A 20,257-nucleotide genomic window follows, 5' to 3' on the forward strand; every position below is an offset into this window, starting at 1 on the left:
GGATACGTCCGAAAGAACTGTAAGCCAAGTGGGAAGTTCCTGCGCCTCATGATACGGAATCCTCGCCATCTCAGCGAAGAAGGCTGATAGTCGAGAAGATGTTCGTGAAGAATGTTATGATTATTGTAGACGAGCCTTAACAATGGTGTCGGCACGGCGACACTTAAGTGGCCTGAACGAGGTGGAAACGGCAAACTGTAGGTAGGTCGTGAGAGTCAAGTGGTCATGTGTTCTGTGATGGATGACGAGAGATAAAGTCGCCCTGCGATAGGTTGAGTCGTGGTCAATGTGAGGTGATATAACCCAAGTAACGCCATGCAAATCTACAGCCCTCCTGTAGATGCTCTGCCTGAACTTTTAGGACGTATGATAGAAAGCCCGCCAGTTCAAACCCCAGCCATACCAGCAACAAGAGGGGGATCCTCAAGGCATCCAGCGCCGTCCTGCCGTAAAATGCGGATGTTAAAAAGAGGGGAAAAAAAGTCTGTCCCACGAAGTCCATCCCAGTCTTTCATCGATCCAGAAAGTCCCCCAACGAGAGAAAGCAAGAAATTGAAGCTGTACGACACTGTTGTACAGACCTAACAACTAGCCATCATTTCAACTCCGAGCTGTCGCATGTCGCATGTCATTGACCTTCGTGAGCGTGGAAGACAAAAAACGCCGTACGGAAAGAAAAAAGATTTGCTAGATCCAGAGCAGATCTCAAGCGAGCTTCGAAGCAACCAGGCCTGGGAGCTACTGAGCGGCTTGAACAGGTGCTCCTGCCTGCTGGGGATGACCGCCTCGACCACGTGGGCCTTGTCCACGACCCCTTGCTCTGTACCCGCCTCGGCCCTGATTGTTGTACTGCTGTCCATATCCATTGGAATAGGTTTGTGGTCTGCGGGTTTGGCCTTGGACTTGCCCATTCTGTCCTGCTCCTGCTGGTGCTCCTGCCGATTGGAATGGTCCAGAAGCGTTGGGTGGGAGTGGCCTGGAGGGCTGAGATGGAGGGGGCATTGATCGAGGAATGTTCTCAGGGTTGTCGTAAACGTAGAGACTCTTGTCAATGGACGGTGGAATAGGTTGAATTTCGGTTCCTAATTCCTGCTCGATCTTGTAGAGGTTGAAACGGTCATCCCAATTGATCAGGTTGATAGCTAGACCGAGGTGACCGAATCGACCGGAGCGACCGATACGATGAAGATATGTCTCAGCATTTTTGGGGAAATCGAAGTTGATGACAACGTTTACCGCCTGAATATCAATACCACGGGTAAGAAGATCGGAACAGACCAAATTGCGAGAAACACCAGCCCTGAAATCGTGGAAGACCTTGTTTCGATTTTGTTGCAGCATCTTTGCGTGAGAGTAAAAGCAAGAGTAACCAAGCTCGGTAATCTTTTTAGCCAAAAGCTCGACACGATTGGTTGAATTGCAGAAAATAATGGATTGATTAATTTGGAGCTTAGAGAACAGAGTGTTGAGACAGTGGACCTTTTGTTTCTCTTCGACAAAAGCATAATACTGAGTGATACCACGCAGGGTCAACTCGTCCATCAGGTTTATTTCGTAAGGGTTCCGCATGTGTTTGTCCTTGAATGACTTGACAATCATCGGAAAGGTCGCACTGAAGAGCATAACCTGGCGATCTTTGGGATGGAAGGAGAGTAACTGCTCGACGACAACAGTGAACTCTGGAGATAGAAGCTTGTCGGCTTCATCCATGACAAATATGGGACATTCAGAAAGATCGGCGACACCTTTACTAGCGAGATCGAGGACTCTACCGGGTGTGCCGACGATAATGTGGACTGGTTCCCCCAATCTTATAATGTCGTCTTTCAGACCTGTGCCACCAGTGGTGACCATGACATTGATGCCCAGATGTTTCCCAAGTAACTTGCAGACTTGAGATGTTTGCAGGGCGAGTTCTCGAGTTGGAACGAGGAGAAGAGCTTGTGTCTTGGGATTCTTCGGATTGATCCGTTCAAGTGTGGGAATGACAAAGGCGGCGGTCTTGCCGGTTCCGTTCTTTGCTCTTGCTAATATATCTCTGCCTGTAAGGGCGACTGGAATGGTCTCTTCTTGAATGGGAGATGGCTTTTCGAAACCAGCTTCAAAAATACCCATCATGAGTTCACGCTTAATATAGAAATCTTCGAACTCGAGGCCTTTGGTGGCCAGGACATCCTCGGTTTGTTGTCTCTGGTCCTTGGCTGGGAGTTTGAGAGAGTTCTTCCAATTTGTTTCATCGTGTCCGTCGCTGAGAGAGGTTTTATTGAGCTGAGATGCTAAAGCGTCCGTCATTTTCACGGGTTTGTGTTTGGTGAGAAAGGCCCAGGGCGCTGGTGGGAGTGGAGGTGCGCAGAAAGTCCGAGATAGTGAAAGGTGACTGAATGGGGGCCCTCAAGTAGTGGGTAGAGGCTGATATTAACAGGCAACAACAGGGGAGTTCTTGAGCCAGGCACTGAGCGTGAGAGGATTCTGGTGTGGCTTGAGGCTGGAGCAGAACGGTTGTGGGGAATCGTCCTGAGTCAAATCCAGTAGTAGGTGAGGTTGTAGTTTCGTTCTCGACAGAAACAGTGCGGCAGTGAAGTTGGAGGTGAATGTGTGCTTGGAGTGGGACGTGGAAGAAGTCAATTAGATCACTTGTGAGTCTGTGGAAGTAATATGGGAGCGAGGCTGTTTGCTCGATCAAGGGACAATTGGAATGAAGAGGAACTGGGAGCGGAAGAAGCGAGTGCGGCGAGAATGTTGGTGGTCGGCGCATTCAGCCAATGGGAATCTATATCCATGGAAACGGAAAGAACAATGCCAAGAGACATATCACGTGGTTTAGTCATGTGATCTGATCACTGCTTCTGCCTTGATGGGCCATGTTTCTGCCTACACCCTCCCTCTGTCCTCAGATTTGGACTTGAACTCGAAATGTCCTAGCCTCGCTCTCAAGGCATCGACCTTGATCCTCAGTGCAGGCCAGGATTAGGCTCACTGTGTTGGATTCTGATTGTTGTCTCCTTCCAGTCCGAGCACCCCACACCACTGACAAAGAGTTCACGACCAACGATTATCGGTGTCTTCATTTACACTGACACACAGCGCTGCTGGGACATCGCCCTCGCCCCTGTGTGTGCTTGCAAGCACAGCTGGAGACTGGGGGGGGGGATTAACAGTGACCGTGGTCGCAATGGAGCACGGAAACATCAAGCCTGCAACGGACACACTGTGGCACACATCTACAATTCCGAACCTTCTATATCTTCAATATGCGACTTGCTGCGGTTTTGACTTTTATGCTGGTAACAGGGCTATGGTTTTGCCCAAGGGCAGGAAAATTGTCATCACTGAAAGTGTCTTCCCTTGCCTGGTGGTGCCCTGGTGCTTCAACGGTGGGGGGCTGAGAAATCTGTTCTGCTTGCTAAATACGTGAAGCCATATTGCCGAAAGTATTGGAATGCTAGTGATATAGATTCACTTGATCGAAAGCGCCCAGGTGCAGGCACCCTCATCATGGCAACCCAAGGGCTTGGTACCTCCAGATAGGTGGTAGGTGGAATAATTGCGTTCAGAGAGCTGGAAGCCGTCAGTTCTGTTTGCCAACCTTGTGCGAACAACTTCAAAATTGGGCAGCGTCACACGGCCTTACGATCAGCCGATAGGATGGGGACGCTGGCTTGGCTAATGATAGACGACTGCATTTGTGCCTGATACTGTTGTTTCTTACATGGGATTTCTGCCCAAAGAATAGAAAAGGTGGGAGTGTGGAAGCATCGTCGGAGCCAGGTTCTCCGACTCTATATCGCAAGAGTTACCCAATCACGAAGGCCGGACATTTAGCCAGACATACACTTTCTCGATGGATTCGGAAATTTTCAGGCTCGTGTCCCGACAGATGCGAACTTCGGTGCTGTAGTACCAGGCTCACTCTCCATCAAATAGCATCAAATCTGAGATCTGTATTAGGAGCCTCACTTATGATGCCGCTGCAATCGCGAGCCGAGTTTGTCCTCTTTCTGGTGCAGCAACCCTAGCACTTTGTTAGTTCGCAATCGTCCAAGAATGCTGGGAACTTACTCAATAGCGTTGACATCGGGAGCTCGTTTGATATCGGACTTGGTGCCTGGACTGATGAGGACAAATTGTTTCCCAATACTTTGTCTTGCCCCCTCAATCAATAAGTTGACACTGATTGATCGATTCACGGCATCCATGAAGACGTCGAATTCGTCCAAACATCTCACTGGTGAACCCATCGCTTCCCATATGGCAAGGAGGAGGCAGATTTGCGTGAACGATTTCTCCCCACCAGACAAAGTTTTGACACCTCGCCCACTTCCATCACGCGTGGTGATATCGGGCTCCACCTGGATCTCCATCAACTTCTTCTTATGATCCATAACCGCCTGCCCTCGAAAGCCTCTCTCGCTGAGCATGTACATGAACTGGATCTTGATCCGATGTGAAATCAAGCTTCTAAACAGTTTCCAGCGGGTTTTTCGTTCACCGAGGGATTCCAACAACTTGTCCAGCAGCTTTTCCATATCCTCCATCTCTTGCCGGGCTCTATTGTATGCTTCAGAGCATTCCGCTGCCCTTGCAGCAATCTGCTCTTTGCTCCCGCCCAGGTTCTTCTCGAATGCTGCATAGTCTTTCCCGAGTCGCTTATACTTCTTTTCGAGGGCATCGTAAGTTGTACCTGTAGGGATGTTAACTCGCTCAGACACCGCCCGTGCTTGTTCGGTCCAATTGTCAATATCGCTGTTTATTTCTTCAAGCTTGCGTTCCATGGTTCCTCGGTCGCTCTTGGCATCATCGATTCGGGCGATCGCCGCGTTCTTCTCACCAAGGGTGTATGCACGTTTCTTTCCGGCCTTTTGTGCGACAACTTGGGCATCATTCGCAGTTGCCTGCAGGTTAGCCATCCGCTCGTCTAGATCACTGAGTTTCTGGGTTGCGGTCCGAAGCAGTTGCTTTTTCTCGTCTAGGGCAGTCACGGAATCTTGATACGAGCTGGCGTGGACGGCCTTTTGTTCCTCTGCATCATTCAGCGCCTCTCTCAGCGCCTCCAGCTTTCCACCTTCGACATTGTCTTCATTGATCGCATCTCTCAGCTTTTCTGCTTCGTGCTGGGCCGATTGGACTGTGATTCGTAGTTCACCACTGTCTCGACCATGCTTTGTAAGAGCCTGCTGCGCTTTTAAATGTCGGTCTCGAGCATTGAGAAACTCATTTTCGAGTTGATGAAGCTGCGCTTTCGACTCCTCGACAGCTTCACCTTGTCTTCGAATACTCTCATCAACGTCGGCGCGCATGCGAGGGCTGCCCTGAAACTGATGGACAGGGTCCTGGGCAGGTTGCCCACCTCGATAGAACAAAACGGCACCTCTTAGGCGAGTATTGGCGCTGAAACAGAAGCATCTCTTGACATTCCGTAACGGTTGACCTGTTGAGTACAATCTTTCCGAAGCCTCTGCCATATCCGGGATCAGTATAGCCTGTTCAATGTTGTGTGCAATCACCAACTGTTTCTTCACTGCTTCGTTGTCGATTTCCAGTACCCTGAGAATGGTGTCAAATTGAGCGTCCGGTTCATGACTGCTAACATCAATTGGCTGATTATTACCAATGTAGATAGGAACTGGGCATTTCGCACGTCTCATAATGTCGCTGAGTAGCTTTTCGTCGCGCTTGTTGCTCACTAGGAACGCGTTCATGGTGCTGCCGAATGACTTCTCCAGGATTGAAGACCATTCAGGCTTGAGTAACTTGACATGCTTTCCCAGCGGGCCAATCGGACGGTGCTGGAATTTACTCTCCTGTTGAATTGCTTTCAACAAGGAAGGCATGTTTTGGTGGAATGCCAAATCCTGCGAATTGCGATTACGGTTCATCTGATCGAGTATTTGTCCCTGTTGCCTCACACGTTCTGTCTGGGAGTTCTTCGCTTGTTCAGCTTCTTCGAGAAGCTGCCCGGTAGTTTTGATCTCGGCTTGCAATATATGTCTTTTGTCAGCATGTTCTCTCTCAACTCTCCTCGCGACGTTGAGTGTTTCCTCGGCCTCTTGAAGAGCGTGCACACGAGCGGCAGCACCGCCACCGTCCAGCTCTGCTAACCTGTTCATTTCTTCTTCAATAGCCTGCTTTTTCGTGGTGATGATGCCCTCTACCACCTTTAGATTTGTGCGAATGTCTCGCTGCTCTGTATGAGCTTCTACAGTAGCTTTCTTTACCTCATCATGGCGGGCTTTCTCTTCCCGTTTTTCTTCTTCAACCGCGAGAACTTCGGCTTTCATAAGTTCGTAGGTGTTGTTTGTGTTGGTTGCATCCTGGTCTGCTGCTTGGTATATCTCATCCAATTGCTCAGCCTTATGTTCTGCGTCTGCTATCCTACCATCTGCTTCCACGATTGCCTGCATGTAGTTGTCTCGTATCTTCTCTTGTTCCTCGACCTGAATCCATGCGAGCAAGCGGCGGTATTCACGCATCTTTGCTAGAGTGCTGTCATGCTTCTGGGACAGCTCTAATTTCGTGTTTGCACTTTCCATGGCCTTTCTGAGATCTTCCAGGTCGGGGGCCTTGATCTCAACCTTGGCTTTGATATTCTCGGATTGTTCTTCGATCAACCGATAATCCTGATCTAGCTGTTCAAGCTGGACGCCTTTCATGAATAGTTTGTATTTTTCCGAAGCGCCCGAGTTTGCTAGAAATTGTCTTGCTTGATCCTGAGAGAGCACCGACATAGGGTTGTCAAACTGCATCATCATGTGATCGAGGATGTCCTCAAGGTCCAATTTGCGGGTGGAAATAATGCGTCCTTTATCTGATTTCAATTTAAAGCCACTGCCGCCGGTGCGGGTGAAATGGCGTTCCACTCGAATCGAATTCCCATAGTCCTCAGGTTTGTAGGCATTTTCCCCTTGGTTCTTGATGTGGCAAGTAATAGAAGCATGATCTTGACCCTCCTTGATGAAATCTTGCAGGCGGGCACCCCGATTGGTAGCAGATGCCTTGCCACCCAGGCACAATGTAATGGCAGTCAGGATTGCGCTCTTTCCGCTACCATTTTTACCGCAAATAAAGTTGATTAAAGGCCCAAGTTTGAAGGTCATAGATTCGTGGCACATGAAGTTTTTCAGCTCCACGCCTTCCAAGATACCATAGTCAGCAGGTTCATTTCCTCTTCTTCTGTTCTCAATAGCCTTGGCCCGCAAAGCTTGTGTCGCGGCAACATCTGCTTGCTCGTCGTCAGTGTCGAAGTCAGATGGCGGAGTGCTGGCAGTAGGTGGCTCGTCAGGGTCAGTTTGGGGGGTTCGCTGCAGAGACGACTCGTCGCTTATCCTCGGGCGCTTGTTCTGCGACGCTTGTTAGATAACTGTCTGATCTGAGTGAGCGAGAACTTACCGAAGCTGAGGCTGGAGAGGAAGTGCCTCTGGTACTTTGTTCTGGATCGTCATCGTTCTCAGAATCCGACTGCGGGGGAGCTGGACGCTTCTGCGGCGCCATGGCGCATAGTGGGACGGGGGAATCGATGACTTGCCACAACGATGTAGAGAATGCAGATCCTGGCTCCTCTATAAAAAGGTACGGAGCAGGTGGGATGATATAAACGATTCGGTCTGGGTCGCAGCCTGGTGGTGGATGGTCGATAGTGGCAAGCGCGTGTTAGGCTAACACGTGCTTTGGGGTTTGACGTGATTGCACGCGTCACTGCCTTTTTGCTCCCCACATTCGCGCTTTCCTCATCGGGGGCTACTGCCTACCGTTGAATATTAATTATTACTCGTAACTTATTACTTGCTTACCGCTCTAGCGGACTCATTCTCTCCGCAGCCTCCAGCAATTCTATTGCTCGCAGTATATGCGAAAGACTGACGCACGCTGTATAGGTCTGTTCTTCTACTGCTCAGAAATCTAGGCAACATTTGAAACTAGGCACAGCCTTGCCTCCAGCTGAAGTCCTTCCTTTCAGAAATGGCCCCGGCCATGGCCAATATTGGCGACCATCACAAGACGAAGGTATTTACCTATTCTCGCTGTCTTCAAATGCCAATCCAACTGATGAGTTCTCTAGCCCAGCGCCTTGCGCTCCATCATCGCTGGGTCTACGGCTGGAGCTGTCGAAATCGGTAAGTCTCGCGAGCAATATCAGCCTCCATCTACTGCTGTGGAGAATTCTTGCTCTCATTCCCACATTGATCAACGTTCACATGCTCATGTTCTTCCTCTGTAGCGATAACTTTCCCTTTCGATTTCCTTAAAACAAGGAACCAGCTCAACTTACGACTTCCCGACTCCAAGAAAGTACCTCTCCCTCCATTTCCCTCCAAAGCCTGGTATACAGGATGCACCACCGCCGTCATAGGAAACTCTGCCAAAGCAGGTGTGCGCTTTCTCGCTTTCGACTCCTACAAACACCTTCTATCGGATGCAGATGGACAAATATCTGGTCCTAGGACAGTCCTCGCTGGCTTCGGTGCTGGTATTACCGAATCTCTACTCGCTGTGACGCCGTCAGAGTCGGTCAAGACACAACTTATAGATGATCGAAAGAGGCTACAACCCAGGATGCGAGGTTTCATCCATGGTTCAGCTCTTATTGCAAGAGAAAAAGGCATAAAAGGTTTCTTTCAAGGCTTTGTCCCGACCACTGCAAGACAAGCCGCAAATAGTGCTGTGCGCTTCAGCACGTATACCAGCCTGAAGCAGTTTGCCGAAGGTTATGTTGCTCCCGGAGAGAAATTGGGTTCCCTCACAACTTTTGGCCTCGGAGCGGCCGCCGGCGTTGTTACAGTCTACACCACCATGCCCCTGGATACTATCAAGACACGAATGCAGAGTTTGGAGGCCAGCAAGAACTACAAAAACAGTTTCGATTGTGCCGCCAGCATCTTCAAGAATGAAGGAATTCTGACTTTTTGGTCTGGCGCCTTACCACGCCTTGGCCGTCTCACCATGAGCGGTGGGATCGTCTTCACGATGTAAGCCACTTATCGCAAATGCCGCCGCCCTTATTGACTTGACATTCAGGTACGAGAAGACCATCGAGTTATTGGACTTGGTGGACCCACAGAAGAAATACGTTTGAGGAATCTCGGCTTTATCTGACCTTGACGTAACATTGGCGGCCCATCACTGCACATACTATGTTTGAGCAATTGTTGGTAAGATGGATATGAGTGCACATGTTTAAGAGATTACGCTAGAGTCGATCTGTAAATGTAGCTCGCCTGCAGGGAAGGGAACAGGCAGCATCGGATGCCCAGAAAGCTTTAGATACGATGTGGATGTAGAGAAGCTCGCAAAAGACGAACAGTGACAGGATTGGCCGACTGATTAAGGCAAGAGGCCTTTCGGACACCATTCATGATACCCAATACCATTTCTTATTGTGATGTGAGGTCCAAATTCTACCGCTATTGACCTTTGATCTTGATATGCTTGATGAGCCCTTCTCCTAAAGTACTTATTTCTGCCAGAACGGCCCGTTCGTTGAACAAACACTGTTGTTTCCCATCTTCTTGCCCCTCTGCGACCGGGACAGGTACACTTGACCATCCCAGCCGGACTCGCCACTCCTTCCGACCCAACACCACTGGCTTCCACATCCCAGCAATAACATCTCCACCATAGCTGTCGTGAAAGAACAAAGCAGTCGATCCAAAAGCGGCCTCCAAGTCCTCCACGAACAGTCTCACAGCGTCGTGACCAATCGCCTCGACGTCAAGCGCCTGCTCGAGTTGAAGATTCTTGTAGACTACACGGTCTTCCCGACGCCCTGATTTCAACCGCGCATCAGCGTGATGTTTCACGACCGACGGCTTGAGATAGATCCTGAAATCAAAATCGTCCAGCGGACTGAGGAACAGCGCAGCCCAGTCTTCATCACTCATCCTCGTCCCCCCTGACTTTAACATCTCCACCGCCGCACTAGCCAATGCTCGCACTCGAACTGCAACAACCCGTTCTGGCCGGGAGCCCTGCGTCCACACCGTCCCCGTCGGGTCGAGGCTTGTGCCCACGAACCAAACCACGTTATTCAGCCCTGGATCGAGCTTCCGCCACGCCTGGAACCGCGTCATCATCTCATCCGTCTGCGCCGCGGGCATATCCTGCGAGAGACTCAGATCAGCGACCAACGGCGCTAACGCGAAGTCGAACCGTGATAGCAGATGGAGACATCGGAAAAAGGCGGTCGTGGAGGATCCTGGCGTTACCCACGGGGCGGGATGCAGGAAAACTTGCGCGGCGATGACCTCGAGAATTTCTTCGGAGAGATGGTGCAGGAGGAGGTGAGACGAGACCCATTTCTTGAGCAGGCGGATCGTGCTCGAGAGGGGCGGGAACCGGGTGCACAGATTGCGGATTGCCGTCGTGTGGATCGGTGCGGCGATGAATGTCCGTTTGTACGCTACAAGGGCAGATGTGAGGGAATCGCGGACAGAGCCGTGCAATGACTTTTCTTGCAGAGCAGTCTGCAGAAGATGTTCCTCGCGGTCGTGGTAGATGCGGGTGCGGAAGCATATTGGTGAGAGGCCGGGGGCGGGGGATGGAGTGATGATATCGAGGAATGATGTGTTGAAGTGGCCGCTCGCTGCTGACTCTGTGTTTTCGAGACCGACACGCGTAGTGATGTTGGGGTCGGAGGCAGAGAGGAGCTCTGCAAGTTTCAGGAGGAAAGCGATTTTCGTGTGCTGGATGGCCGAGAGTGAGTCCGGCCATCTCGTCGAGGAGTCAAATTGGATAAGGATGTCGATTGGCTCTGCTGCTGATGGCAATAGCGGATGATTGGTTGTGGAGGACCGAAGAGCAGCACCCGACGGTGAGATTGAGCGAATAGGCAACGGTAAATCTTCGAGGCCGTGCAAGGTCGATGCCAGGGCTTGGTAGGCATTGTTAATGAGTCTGTACGCATCCTTCGCACCCAGGGATGGATCGTAGGTTAAAATGCTGGGCTCGAGGTCTCGACTGGTCAACGAGACTGAGCTTGGGAGTAATTTGAAATGATGCGAACACAGGTGTCTAACGATTTGCAATGTTACTGGAGTTCCAGAGGTCCAGACAAGACTCTCGGTGATGCTTCCATCCTTGAAGCGGCGGCGCTCGGCCTTCTCACCCCAAAACTCCTGGAACTCTGCAGCCTCGTCAGGTTCCTCTGCAGAAGGGCCACGATCGACGAGACGTGCAACGTTCTCGGGATTCGTGAGGAGACCAATCTCCAGTAGGCAATCCTCGCCAGATGACGAATCTTGCTTCGCTGCCCAACGCTGTTCTTCAGGCAACTTGAAGTCGATGAATGAAACTCGATCACCGAGGCCTCGGACTAATGCACCGTGCAATTTTTCGAGATAACGTCGCTGCTCTGACGTCGTGTGCAGGTTTTCCGAAGGCAATCTGACCGAGAGTATTTCATCATATTGTAATGAAGGCTCCACAACACGCAACACGAAGACTGACTCAAAGTTGTCGGGATGCTTTCCGTTCACGGCTGCCAAGGATATTTGCGCATGACGCCGTAAAGATTGGTAGGACCATGAACCCATTTTGAACAGAACGTTGACACCTGTTGCAGCATCGAACAGGACTGGTAGGTTCGAACGGGGAATTTCAACACCAACGCTACCTACTACCAAAGGATCTCTCAAATCACGGCCAGCCAATACCTGAAGCATTGCTTTGAAGAACTGCAAGCTGCTATACTGCTTGGAGAATAGTGGGTGGCCCCGAATCCCACCCCCACGAAGCAGAAGAGCGCACATGAGGGCCCATTCCGAGTATCCGAAGCCCCCAGCCGTTGTAGGACTTGAGAATCCCCTTTGATGCAGCCATATTTGACCAATGCGACACGCATCGTCGAATGCCGAACTTCTAACACTCTCCAGTGTATTGTCATTTTCCACGACAGACGCGGCAGATCGAAGACAGCTATTGTAGAATGGTGTAGGTTGTTGACCACAACCGCCCCCCTCCTCATTTGCTGACGGCTGCCGCAAACAATTCTTAGTTGGGGAAGTTCTGTCCAAGGGAATTGCGCTGCTAGGCAATTCAAATGAGATCCGGAATTCAAATTTCGAAAGCTGCGTTTCCTTCGGAGTTACGAGGAGGATCGGCCGGAGGTCGACACCGTCAGCATTTATGAATGAGAGATCGAAATCCTCGCCTGCGGTATTCTTTATCTCGAGGGCAACGCAAGCAAGGTGGAATGCCGCTTTATGGAATGCCCTGTTGTTCAGATAGTCCTTATCCTGAAGAACGGTATCTGGCAACAGCACCTTCAAGTCGATGAAGTTTTCGGCTTTGATGCTGAGGCCCTTCGCTAGTGCACCGCCAACCAGGATCTGACTTGGAGGTATAAATTCAAATTTGTAGTTTGTTTCCTTAGTGGGATGAGGTCTGGGAAATGGTATGTTGATGCCTTTCTTTCTGAACGACTTTAGAGCTTCAATAGCGGTGACAGGAGGGCGTTGCGGTGTTTGTCTGATGATGGATTCCAGCTTGTTGACCACAACTAGCCATTTACTCTGTAGCTTCTCATAATTTGGTTTTGTCTCCTGGCTTAGTTCAGTTACTTGCAAGCTAAGCACAGAAGACTTGTTGATTCCTCCGGTAGGCATGATGTTCAGGTTTTTGGACGTTGTTCCATTTAATTTAGGCTTGAAATCTGAATGACTTGATGGTCTAGGTTTGGCATTTTGATTAACAAGTTGGGGGCCTTCATCAGAACTGGATGCTTCTTCAGAAGTATTAGAATCGCCGTCAGGATCCTTATGGGCGAGTTTGCGCCTTTTCAGGGCACGATGTTCCGGATGTTTGGCTCTCATAGTCATAATGGTCGCAGATTTAGAGCTGGCGTCGTGTTTCCGTGCATAAAGGGTATAGTTTTCAAACTACAGAAGCATCTCGAGATTGCGTACTGATAGTCACAGCCAAGTTGGGAGTTGCACGCATGCTCAGACCTCCAGGCTTTACATCTTACTGAACAAAATCCCACTCGAGACTACAGTTTCGAAACTTTTTTGATGCCAAGAGCTCTACGGATACACATCCTATCTTGGCCTAGCACGTCTTCAACCAGCCTATTCGGGAATCAGGTGACGCTGCCCTGTACTTAGCACTCATTGTCCCCTCGCCGCTTTCACCGACTGTGATACGTCGAAGGTTTATCTCATGCTAATAAACTGTACTTTTCTCTTCCCACTCGTTTCCCCCTGGCTACGCCTACCCTGACATTCAAATGAAAGGTGAGCGCACGTGGGTGCAGATCATATCCTTTATAATTTGTCAAGAGTTCGCCGGGTACCGTTCCTATGTGGGACTAGCATGTCTGCTATCGATCCCGTGGCACGAACAAGTCCTAATTTGTCCTAGTATGCTTCAAATATGGGCAACACCTACTCGTACGACAAGACTCACAATTTCAGCTCATTCAAGCTTATCAAGACCTATAATTCAGCCTACCGTTGAGTTGCATCTTCGTTTTTAGGAGACGTGTCACAGACATCTAGGTGTCCAACATGTTGTAGGACGACAGAATCACTCAGAGCACTTGTCACCCATCACTCTCCTTTCGGACAGTCCTCGAGGAGCTTGTCAAGACCCATGAGGCCATAATCGACCGTCCAGCTGGCAATTCTCATCCACAGGATCCGAACGATATCTGTCTCTTGCATTATGGATCTTTCAAAGGCACATCGTTCAACGACAGGGACGGCATCGGTACCAGGATCGGGACATAACGACCGAAGCTTGTTAACGGAGGTATTGTCACAGTTGGCATTCTCAAGCAAGACTCCGAGATTAAAATCCTGCTCGGGGCAAAGTAATTATCGCGAGGCACAATCAAGGCAAACAGACCGCTGTGTTGACTGAACGAACAGCTTTGGTTCTGGTGTTGAAGGTGGTACCCAGGTGTCCAGTTAATGCATAACTCCGTTTATTTGCCCACCCTTCCGGTAACCCAAACGCTAGGTGACGTGAACTTCTCTGTCAATCTGCCATGCGCCATGGCATCATTGCCGTAACTCAAAATATACAATTGTGCGAGGTTTGGCTCACACGCTCTGGAGTTTTGATGTGCCTTAGAGGCACCATTTCTTGTCGCTCAAAATTAATGATTAGTCCAAGCACTGGCAAGCAGTAAATGATGATAATGTAGACAAAAATTCTGATAATTCGGGCTTGTTGTTCGGCCTGATAGTTCTAGCTGTGAAACTGCATAATTAGTTGATACATACAACATATTGCCTGATCCGGAAAACACTCCCAGTTTCTCCGCGATCGGCACAAATTTTTCCCAGGGAAGTGAGTCAAAGGCAGCACGCCACTAATCAGATGATACGTATTGCAAAAAGACGACTTTACGGCCAAATTGAACAATAGATTACAGCCTTGTATATTTTATTGGAACTATTTGAAAATTATTTATCATGCTCGCGGCCGTCGGGCAACCTGTGCCAAACACGGAGCATGCAGTCAGCGTCTCCTTACCGTCATGGAAAGCGACCGTGGGCTACGAAGAAGGAGAGGAATGGGTGATGTCCAAGATGAAGACTGGCTATCCAAGATTTTTCATTCATCTGACGATTCAGGAGCTCCAGAAGGAGATTTTGAGACTGCATGGCCGAGTCGGAGAGGCTGTCATGCTATTCCCGACCATACTTGTCGCCAGTCGATGCGAGAAGTTCTTCTATGATAAGGTCGAAGGCCTCGCCCCCGGATTGGCACGCGTTCTTCAGCTTGTTCCAGTCATTAGCAAGAACAAGAGTCATGAGACCGTCTCGTCTGGGCTTGCCTGTGTCTTCTTCCCCAAGGAGCACTTCAGTGTCGCCAAGCAGGTCTGGCAACATTCGGGCGATGGCATTTCCAGTCGAAGGGGAGAATTCTGTCTTAAAGCTCTACGAGATGGATTTCTGAGAGCCGTATCGGCGCCGGTAAACCCCACGACAGAAGAAGTCTACACCAAAGGTCCGCGTAGGTACCAGCGCCCGGCCTCTCAAAACGGCATAATTCCCGCTTTCACAACCAATCCTGAACCGACACCAACGAAAGATGGAAACTCGGAAATAGAAGGCAAAGATTACTTTCATTTTGTGGAGGAACGCTTTGGGCGAAATCTCGATGCGAAGCTCGCCTCACAGGCAAAGCTCGCCATTCAGCGACGCATCAGTGGCTGTCTCACCGACGATTCCGATCTTGATCAGGCACTGGCCAACTCCACGACCAACTGCGATGGTCGCCAGATAGGACTCAGAGACCATGATGTCTACCTATATCCTTGCGGCATGTCGGCCATCTTTAACACACATCGAATCCTTTTGGCCAATGCCGCCGCCAAGGGCATGGAACCACGGAAATCGATCTGTTTCGGTTTCCCTTACATTGACACCCTGAAGATTCTAGAGAAATGGGGCCATGGATGTAAATTCTATGGCTTTGGCAGTTCTGCATGTCTGGATGACCTGGAGAAGAACCTCGAGTCGGGAGAGCGCTACCTTGCGCTATTTTGCGAATTCCCAAGCAACCCCTTGCTCAATTCACCAGACCTTGTCCGTATTCGCCAGCTGGCCAACAAGTACAACTTCGCGATTGTTGTCGACGAAACGGTGGGCAACTTCATCAACATAGATGTACTGACTCACGCGGATATCGTGGTCAGCTCGCTCACAAAGGTTTTCAGCGGGGATAGCAACGTCATGGGCGGCAGTGCGGTACTCAATCCACAGTCTAGAATGTACCCGGAGCTCAAGGAAACCCTGCAAAGGGAGTATGAAGACAATTACTGGGCGGAGGACGCGGTCTTCATGGAACGGAACTCACGCGATTTCCGTGCACGGATCGCACGGATCAACGCCAATGCCGAGGCCATTGTGGAGAGACTGCAAGCTTGGCCAATCGTCAAGGCAGTATACTATCCCAAAAACAGCCCATCACGTCCCAACTACGAGGCATGCCGCAACCGTGATGGTGGGTACGGCGGCCTCTTATCTGTCTCGTTCCAACATCCCGAGCAGGCTGTCACTTTCTTCGATCAGCTTGAGTGCCAGAAGGGACCCAGCTTGGGGACGAATTTCACTCTTGCATGCCCTTATACGATCCTCGCACACTACCTGGAGCTTGCTTGGACGAGCAGCTGGGGAGTTGAGCCTGATTTGGTCCGGATAAGTGTTGGTTTAGAGGAAGCGGATGATCTCACCAAACGGTTCGAACGCGCACTGAATGCAGCAGAGGCCGCAACTCCGGCTGGAAAAGCCAGTGCATAAGCGCATAGGGGCGGCGTACAATCAAGAAACGGATTCTTCTCGATCTGGGGCTACGACGGCTCTGAGAGACGACCTAAATGAGACTGGAGTAGTGCTGTTCAACTCAGCCCATACCCATTGTCTCGATATATGTAATCCTGACAGAAGAAAAGGACAGCTAGATGATACAGTTTTCAAGTACTCGTGGCATAAAAGCCCGCTCGTGGCCGGAAGAGAGGTGAAGAGAGCCAAGGAGCCAGGCAGAGGAAGAAGAACGCCTCAAATTTCCGTCATGGAGGAGATATAAGAATTGAATATTTTCATATTACGAGCCTTTGCCCCTCTCTTGTAAATTGCCGACTATGGGAACAAGCGAATCTCCCACTGGTCATGCTGCAAGAGCCAAAGTGGTCGTGCGTTCGATTTTCCGCCCCGCCCCGCCCCTTCGACCAGCTTCCCCGCATGATGCCATGAATGTCCTTGACTCCGCCCCTCGCCCAACTTCAAGTTGTCACTCACCAGTACGGAGTACGTCATCTTGACACTTTTGCATTCCACGTGGGTGAGAGATTCATGACTTCCTCGTGTCGCAGGCTGTGCGGGATGACTTATAGCCACTACTACACAGTCATCGCAATATTATATACCCCTCACCTCACCCGAATGACACAACATTGATTGGGATATAAAACGGGCCATACTACATTGCATGAACCTTTCCTCCTCATATCTTCGACCCATCCTCATCCTCATTTTCACCAGCATCTCAATCCTTGCGATCACACTCTTCTGCAAGCACTCATACAACCCAGAATTACTATTCGACCTCTTCCACATCACGCAAACCCCGACCACAATGGCATGGCGCTGCAGCGGCCACAGCAACAGCGAGCTGATCGCGAATCTCTTCGCGAAAGGGCTAATCAAGGCACCGCGCGTTCGCGACGCCATGTCCTCCGTCGACCGCGCGCACTACTGCCCGTCGTCGCCCTCCGCCGCGTATGAAGACTCGCCGCAGGCGATCGGGTTCCGGGCCACCATCTCCGCTCCACACATGCATGCGTCCGCCTGCGAATCGCTACTGAACCATTTGCCGGAAAACCAGGGCGCGCGGGTGCTGGACATCGGCTCGGGCAGCGGATACTTGACGCATGTTCTTGCGAACCTGGTCTGTGGCGCAGACGGGAAGGGAGATGGCAAGGTTGTGGGGATAGACCATATCCAGGGCTTGGTGGACTTGGCTGATAGTAATATGCGGCGGAGCGAGGAGGGCAGGCGGCTGTTGAGCACGGGCAAGGTGGAGTTGATTCTTGGGGATGGGCGCAAAGGATATAAGGCCGGAGGCCCCTACGATGCAATTCATGTGGGCGCGGCTGCGAAGGAGATGCATCCGGATCTGATGGAGCAGTTGAAATCACCCGGTCGGATGTTCATACCGGTGGACGATGAAGATGGTTGGGGCGGCCAATGGATCTGGGTCGTGGATAAGGACAAGGACGGGAAGGTCACCCGGACGAGGGATATCGGCGTCAGGTACGTCCCGCTGACGGACGCGCCTAAGTGACCATCAAAAGAAGTGGACGGGGCGGTAGTGATGGACACTGGTGGGAAAGGCTGTTTGGACAATGATTCGCTCGCGTTGTGGACGAAATGACACCGCCACATCTGGAGCTTACAAAAGAGCCCGAGCCGGACTCTGTGGGCGGAACTGAAGTACGGAGTACCTGCATCCTGCCTTTCGGAAGCAGGGGTGCGAGATTGAGAGACCCCAATAATTACAACAACACATAACCAACGACACGACTACTCATAACACAACATACAACAGGAGCTGATAGAGGGACCATGGCGTTTATCGAAGGATGTCAGAGCCACAACAAGCTGGGTCCCAACGACATCGCAGACCTATAGAGGGTGCTTCGAGGTGGAAGATGGTGCTCTCAGTTGGCGGTCAGCAAGGGGTATGTGGTGGCGGCTGCATACCCGGACAGTCTAGCCTACGTAGTCCGGGAGGGAGATGAAACGGAGAGAAACGACAGGCTTTGGCTGTTGGAAGATGACGAATGGGTGGGGCAGATTTTGGGCAGTGAAGCACAAAGGGAGACTTCAAGTATTTGCTATACAAGTTTAAGCATGCTTTATTGTAGCATACTTCTGATTTGATCGGATACCGATCGAACAATGCCCTGGGCAGAACAAGTAGCTATCATGCTTCACGCCAGTCCTTGTGGATCAAATCCGGTTCTTCTGCCCCATCTCGAAGACGTAGTTAGCCCACCTTGATGGGCTCTTCGGCAACATAATGCAAGTATGCGCCCAGTAGTTTGATTCCCTCGATGTAGTTCCTTCGGTCGAGCTTCTCGTTGATGCTGTGCGCGGCGTCTGTGCTCGAGCCCATGGGGAGGAGCAAGACATTCTTTCCCGTGGCCTGTTCAAAGGTAATGGTGACAGGGATACTGCCGCCCTCACGAGTATAATCTGGATCTACACCAAATACTTCCTTCACGGCCTTCGCCGCGGCGGCAAAATTCCAATGCTTAGGACTGGCGACCCACCATTTGCCGCCATGCTGCTCGACGATGTCAATGGTGTTTTTGGAGTTGAGCTTGGCGAACTCGCTCTTTACATGCTTGATGACCTGCTCCGTGACTTTGGAGCCTTCCATGTCGGGGACAGTGCGGATGGAGAATTTGCCAATGACCTTGGCGGGGATGACGGTCTTTGCACCGGGGGCGGAGAAGGCACCCTCGATACCGTGTAGAGAAAGAGACGGATACCGCCAGCGGGCCATCAGGGTCCGTTCCTTGTCTTCAAAAATGCTGGTTGTCGAGCCTAAGGATTCGTACAGATTGTCCATGGTGTATGCGATAGGGCCGTAGAGCTCCTTCTCGTCGTCGGTGAGGGGGGCGACCTGTTCGTTGATTCCAGGAATCAGGATTTTGCCATGACCATCGACGAGGGTGCTCATCAGGCGGACCAGATCAGTCATTGGTTCCTGGGCCGTGCCCCCAAAAACACCAGAGTGCAAGTCCTGGCCGGGCCCGGAGACGGAAAGCGAGTAGTACATGACTCCACGAAGCCCGTACGTCAGGCATGGTTTCTCGGTGCCTAGCCAGTAGTTATCGGAGATGCACACAGCGTCGGTGTCCTTAAAGTAGTTCTTGGCCTCAGCATTGATGAACTCGTCCAGACCCTCGGAGCCGTATTCCTCCATGCCCTCGAAGCAGCAGAGAAGATTGACGGGGAAGTCGACACCGGCCTTTTGGTGTGCTTCGATTGCATTCAGCCATCCTAACACGGGGCCCTTATCATCTGTGCTGCCACGGCCGTACATCCGATTCTTGTCATCAATGGTCAGGGTGAAAGGCTCTGTGGCCCATCCATCCTCCAGCAAAGCGGGTTGGACATCGTAGTGGCCGTAGACCAGTATCGTACGCTTCTTCTTGTCATTTCCATATCGAGCGATGACCACGGGAGGCAGATCGAGGTGTTCTTTGTGCGGTTGTTTTCCCAGTTCTCGCAACTCGACTTCGGCGCCGAGTGCTCTTAGTTCTCCGGCAAGGAACTTGCCCATCTGTGAGGGTGAATCATCTTGTCAGCCTGAATGCTGCTACCAGTGGCAGGGCGTCAAACGTACCCGAACCACTTCTGGTCTCTTATCTTCATCGGCCGAGACTGAAGGAATGGCAACGGCTTTGCGCAGGCCTGTGAGGGCGAATGAGTCAAATACCCCGCGATGCGCACGAGATTAGGTGGGAAGGGTTGCTCACGTTCAATGAAGGTGTCGGCCAACTCATCAACCCTGAGATTAATTAGCAGGGCATTGGTAGAGTAAAGCGTAGTCCTGACTTCTTGAAATAGGGCTCCAATTGAGGGGCCATCTTGTGATCTGAGATGTGGCCGTAGTAGTGTTTTGCCCGGCACGGTGTGGTAGACAATGAGCGTAGTTGAGTGTATTTAGACGGAGCCAGGCAAGTGGATTGAGAGATCGAAAGATTAACCCGACTGCGGTGTAAAGTCTGGAGGGGATATCTGGA

At 50.9% G+C, this 20,257-nt stretch overlaps 7 protein-coding genes across 7 annotated transcripts; 3 read left to right on the plus strand and 4 right to left on the minus strand.

Moving 5' to 3' along the window:
• Positions 1 to 738: 738 nt before the first annotated feature.
• On the minus strand, positions 739 to 2,292 carry A1O9_00067 (ATP-dependent RNA helicase DHH1; the record flags this gene model as incomplete). Its single annotated transcript, XM_013409231.1, has 1 exon — positions 739 to 2,292. One exon carries the CDS (start codon positions 2,290 to 2,292, stop codon positions 739 to 741), a length of 1,554 nt encoding a protein of 517 aa, XP_013264685.1.
• A 1,763-nt stretch (positions 2,293 to 4,055) lies between these two features.
• A1O9_00068 (uncharacterized protein) lies at positions 4,056 to 7,488 on the minus strand (the record flags this gene model as incomplete). The annotated part of the gene is made up of 2 exons (XM_013409232.1): positions 4,056 to 7,337; positions 7,387 to 7,488. The coding sequence occupies 2 exons, from the start codon at positions 7,486 to 7,488 to the stop codon at positions 4,056 to 4,058; spliced, it is 3,384 nt and encodes a 1,127-aa protein (XP_013264686.1).
• Positions 7,489 to 7,956: 468 nt separating this feature from the next.
• On the plus strand, positions 7,957 to 8,967 carry A1O9_00069 (uncharacterized protein; the record flags this gene model as incomplete). The annotated part of the gene is made up of 3 exons (XM_013409233.1): positions 7,957 to 8,001; positions 8,057 to 8,111; positions 8,216 to 8,967. The coding sequence occupies 3 exons, from the start codon at positions 7,957 to 7,959 to the stop codon at positions 8,965 to 8,967; spliced, it is 852 nt and encodes a 283-aa protein (XP_013264687.1).
• Positions 8,968 to 9,398: 431 nt separating this feature from the next.
• Positions 9,399 to 12,809, minus strand: A1O9_00070 (uncharacterized protein; the record flags this gene model as incomplete). The annotated part of the gene is made up of 1 exon (XM_013409234.1): positions 9,399 to 12,809. One exon carries the CDS (start codon positions 12,807 to 12,809, stop codon positions 9,399 to 9,401), a length of 3,411 nt encoding a protein of 1,136 aa, XP_013264688.1.
• Positions 12,810 to 14,408: 1,599 nt separating this feature from the next.
• On the plus strand, positions 14,409 to 16,241 carry A1O9_00071 (cystathionine gamma-synthase; the record flags this gene model as incomplete). The annotated part of the gene is made up of 1 exon (XM_013409235.1): positions 14,409 to 16,241. One exon carries the CDS (start codon positions 14,409 to 14,411, stop codon positions 16,239 to 16,241), a length of 1,833 nt encoding a protein of 610 aa, XP_013264689.1.
• Positions 16,242 to 17,076: 835 nt separating this feature from the next.
• A1O9_00072 (protein-L-isoaspartate O-methyltransferase) lies at positions 17,077 to 17,784 on the plus strand (the record flags this gene model as incomplete). The annotated part of the gene is made up of 1 exon (XM_013409236.1): positions 17,077 to 17,784. The coding sequence occupies one exon, from the start codon at positions 17,077 to 17,079 to the stop codon at positions 17,782 to 17,784; it is 708 nt and encodes a 235-aa protein (XP_013264690.1).
• A 705-nt stretch (positions 17,785 to 18,489) lies between these two features.
• On the minus strand, positions 18,490 to 19,794 carry A1O9_00073 (cytosolic nonspecific dipeptidase; the record flags this gene model as incomplete). Its single annotated transcript, XM_013409237.1, has 1 exon — positions 18,490 to 19,794. One exon carries the CDS (start codon positions 19,792 to 19,794, stop codon positions 18,490 to 18,492), a length of 1,305 nt encoding a protein of 434 aa, XP_013264691.1.
• Between the last annotated feature and the right edge of the window lie 463 nt (positions 19,795 to 20,257).

This window comes from Exophiala aquamarina (genome assembly GCF_000709125.1).
Source record: "Exophiala aquamarina CBS 119918 chromosome Unknown aczIA-supercont1.1, whole genome shotgun sequence".
NCBI classification, from domain to species: Eukaryota; Fungi; Ascomycota; class Eurotiomycetes; order Chaetothyriales; family Herpotrichiellaceae; genus Exophiala; species Exophiala aquamarina.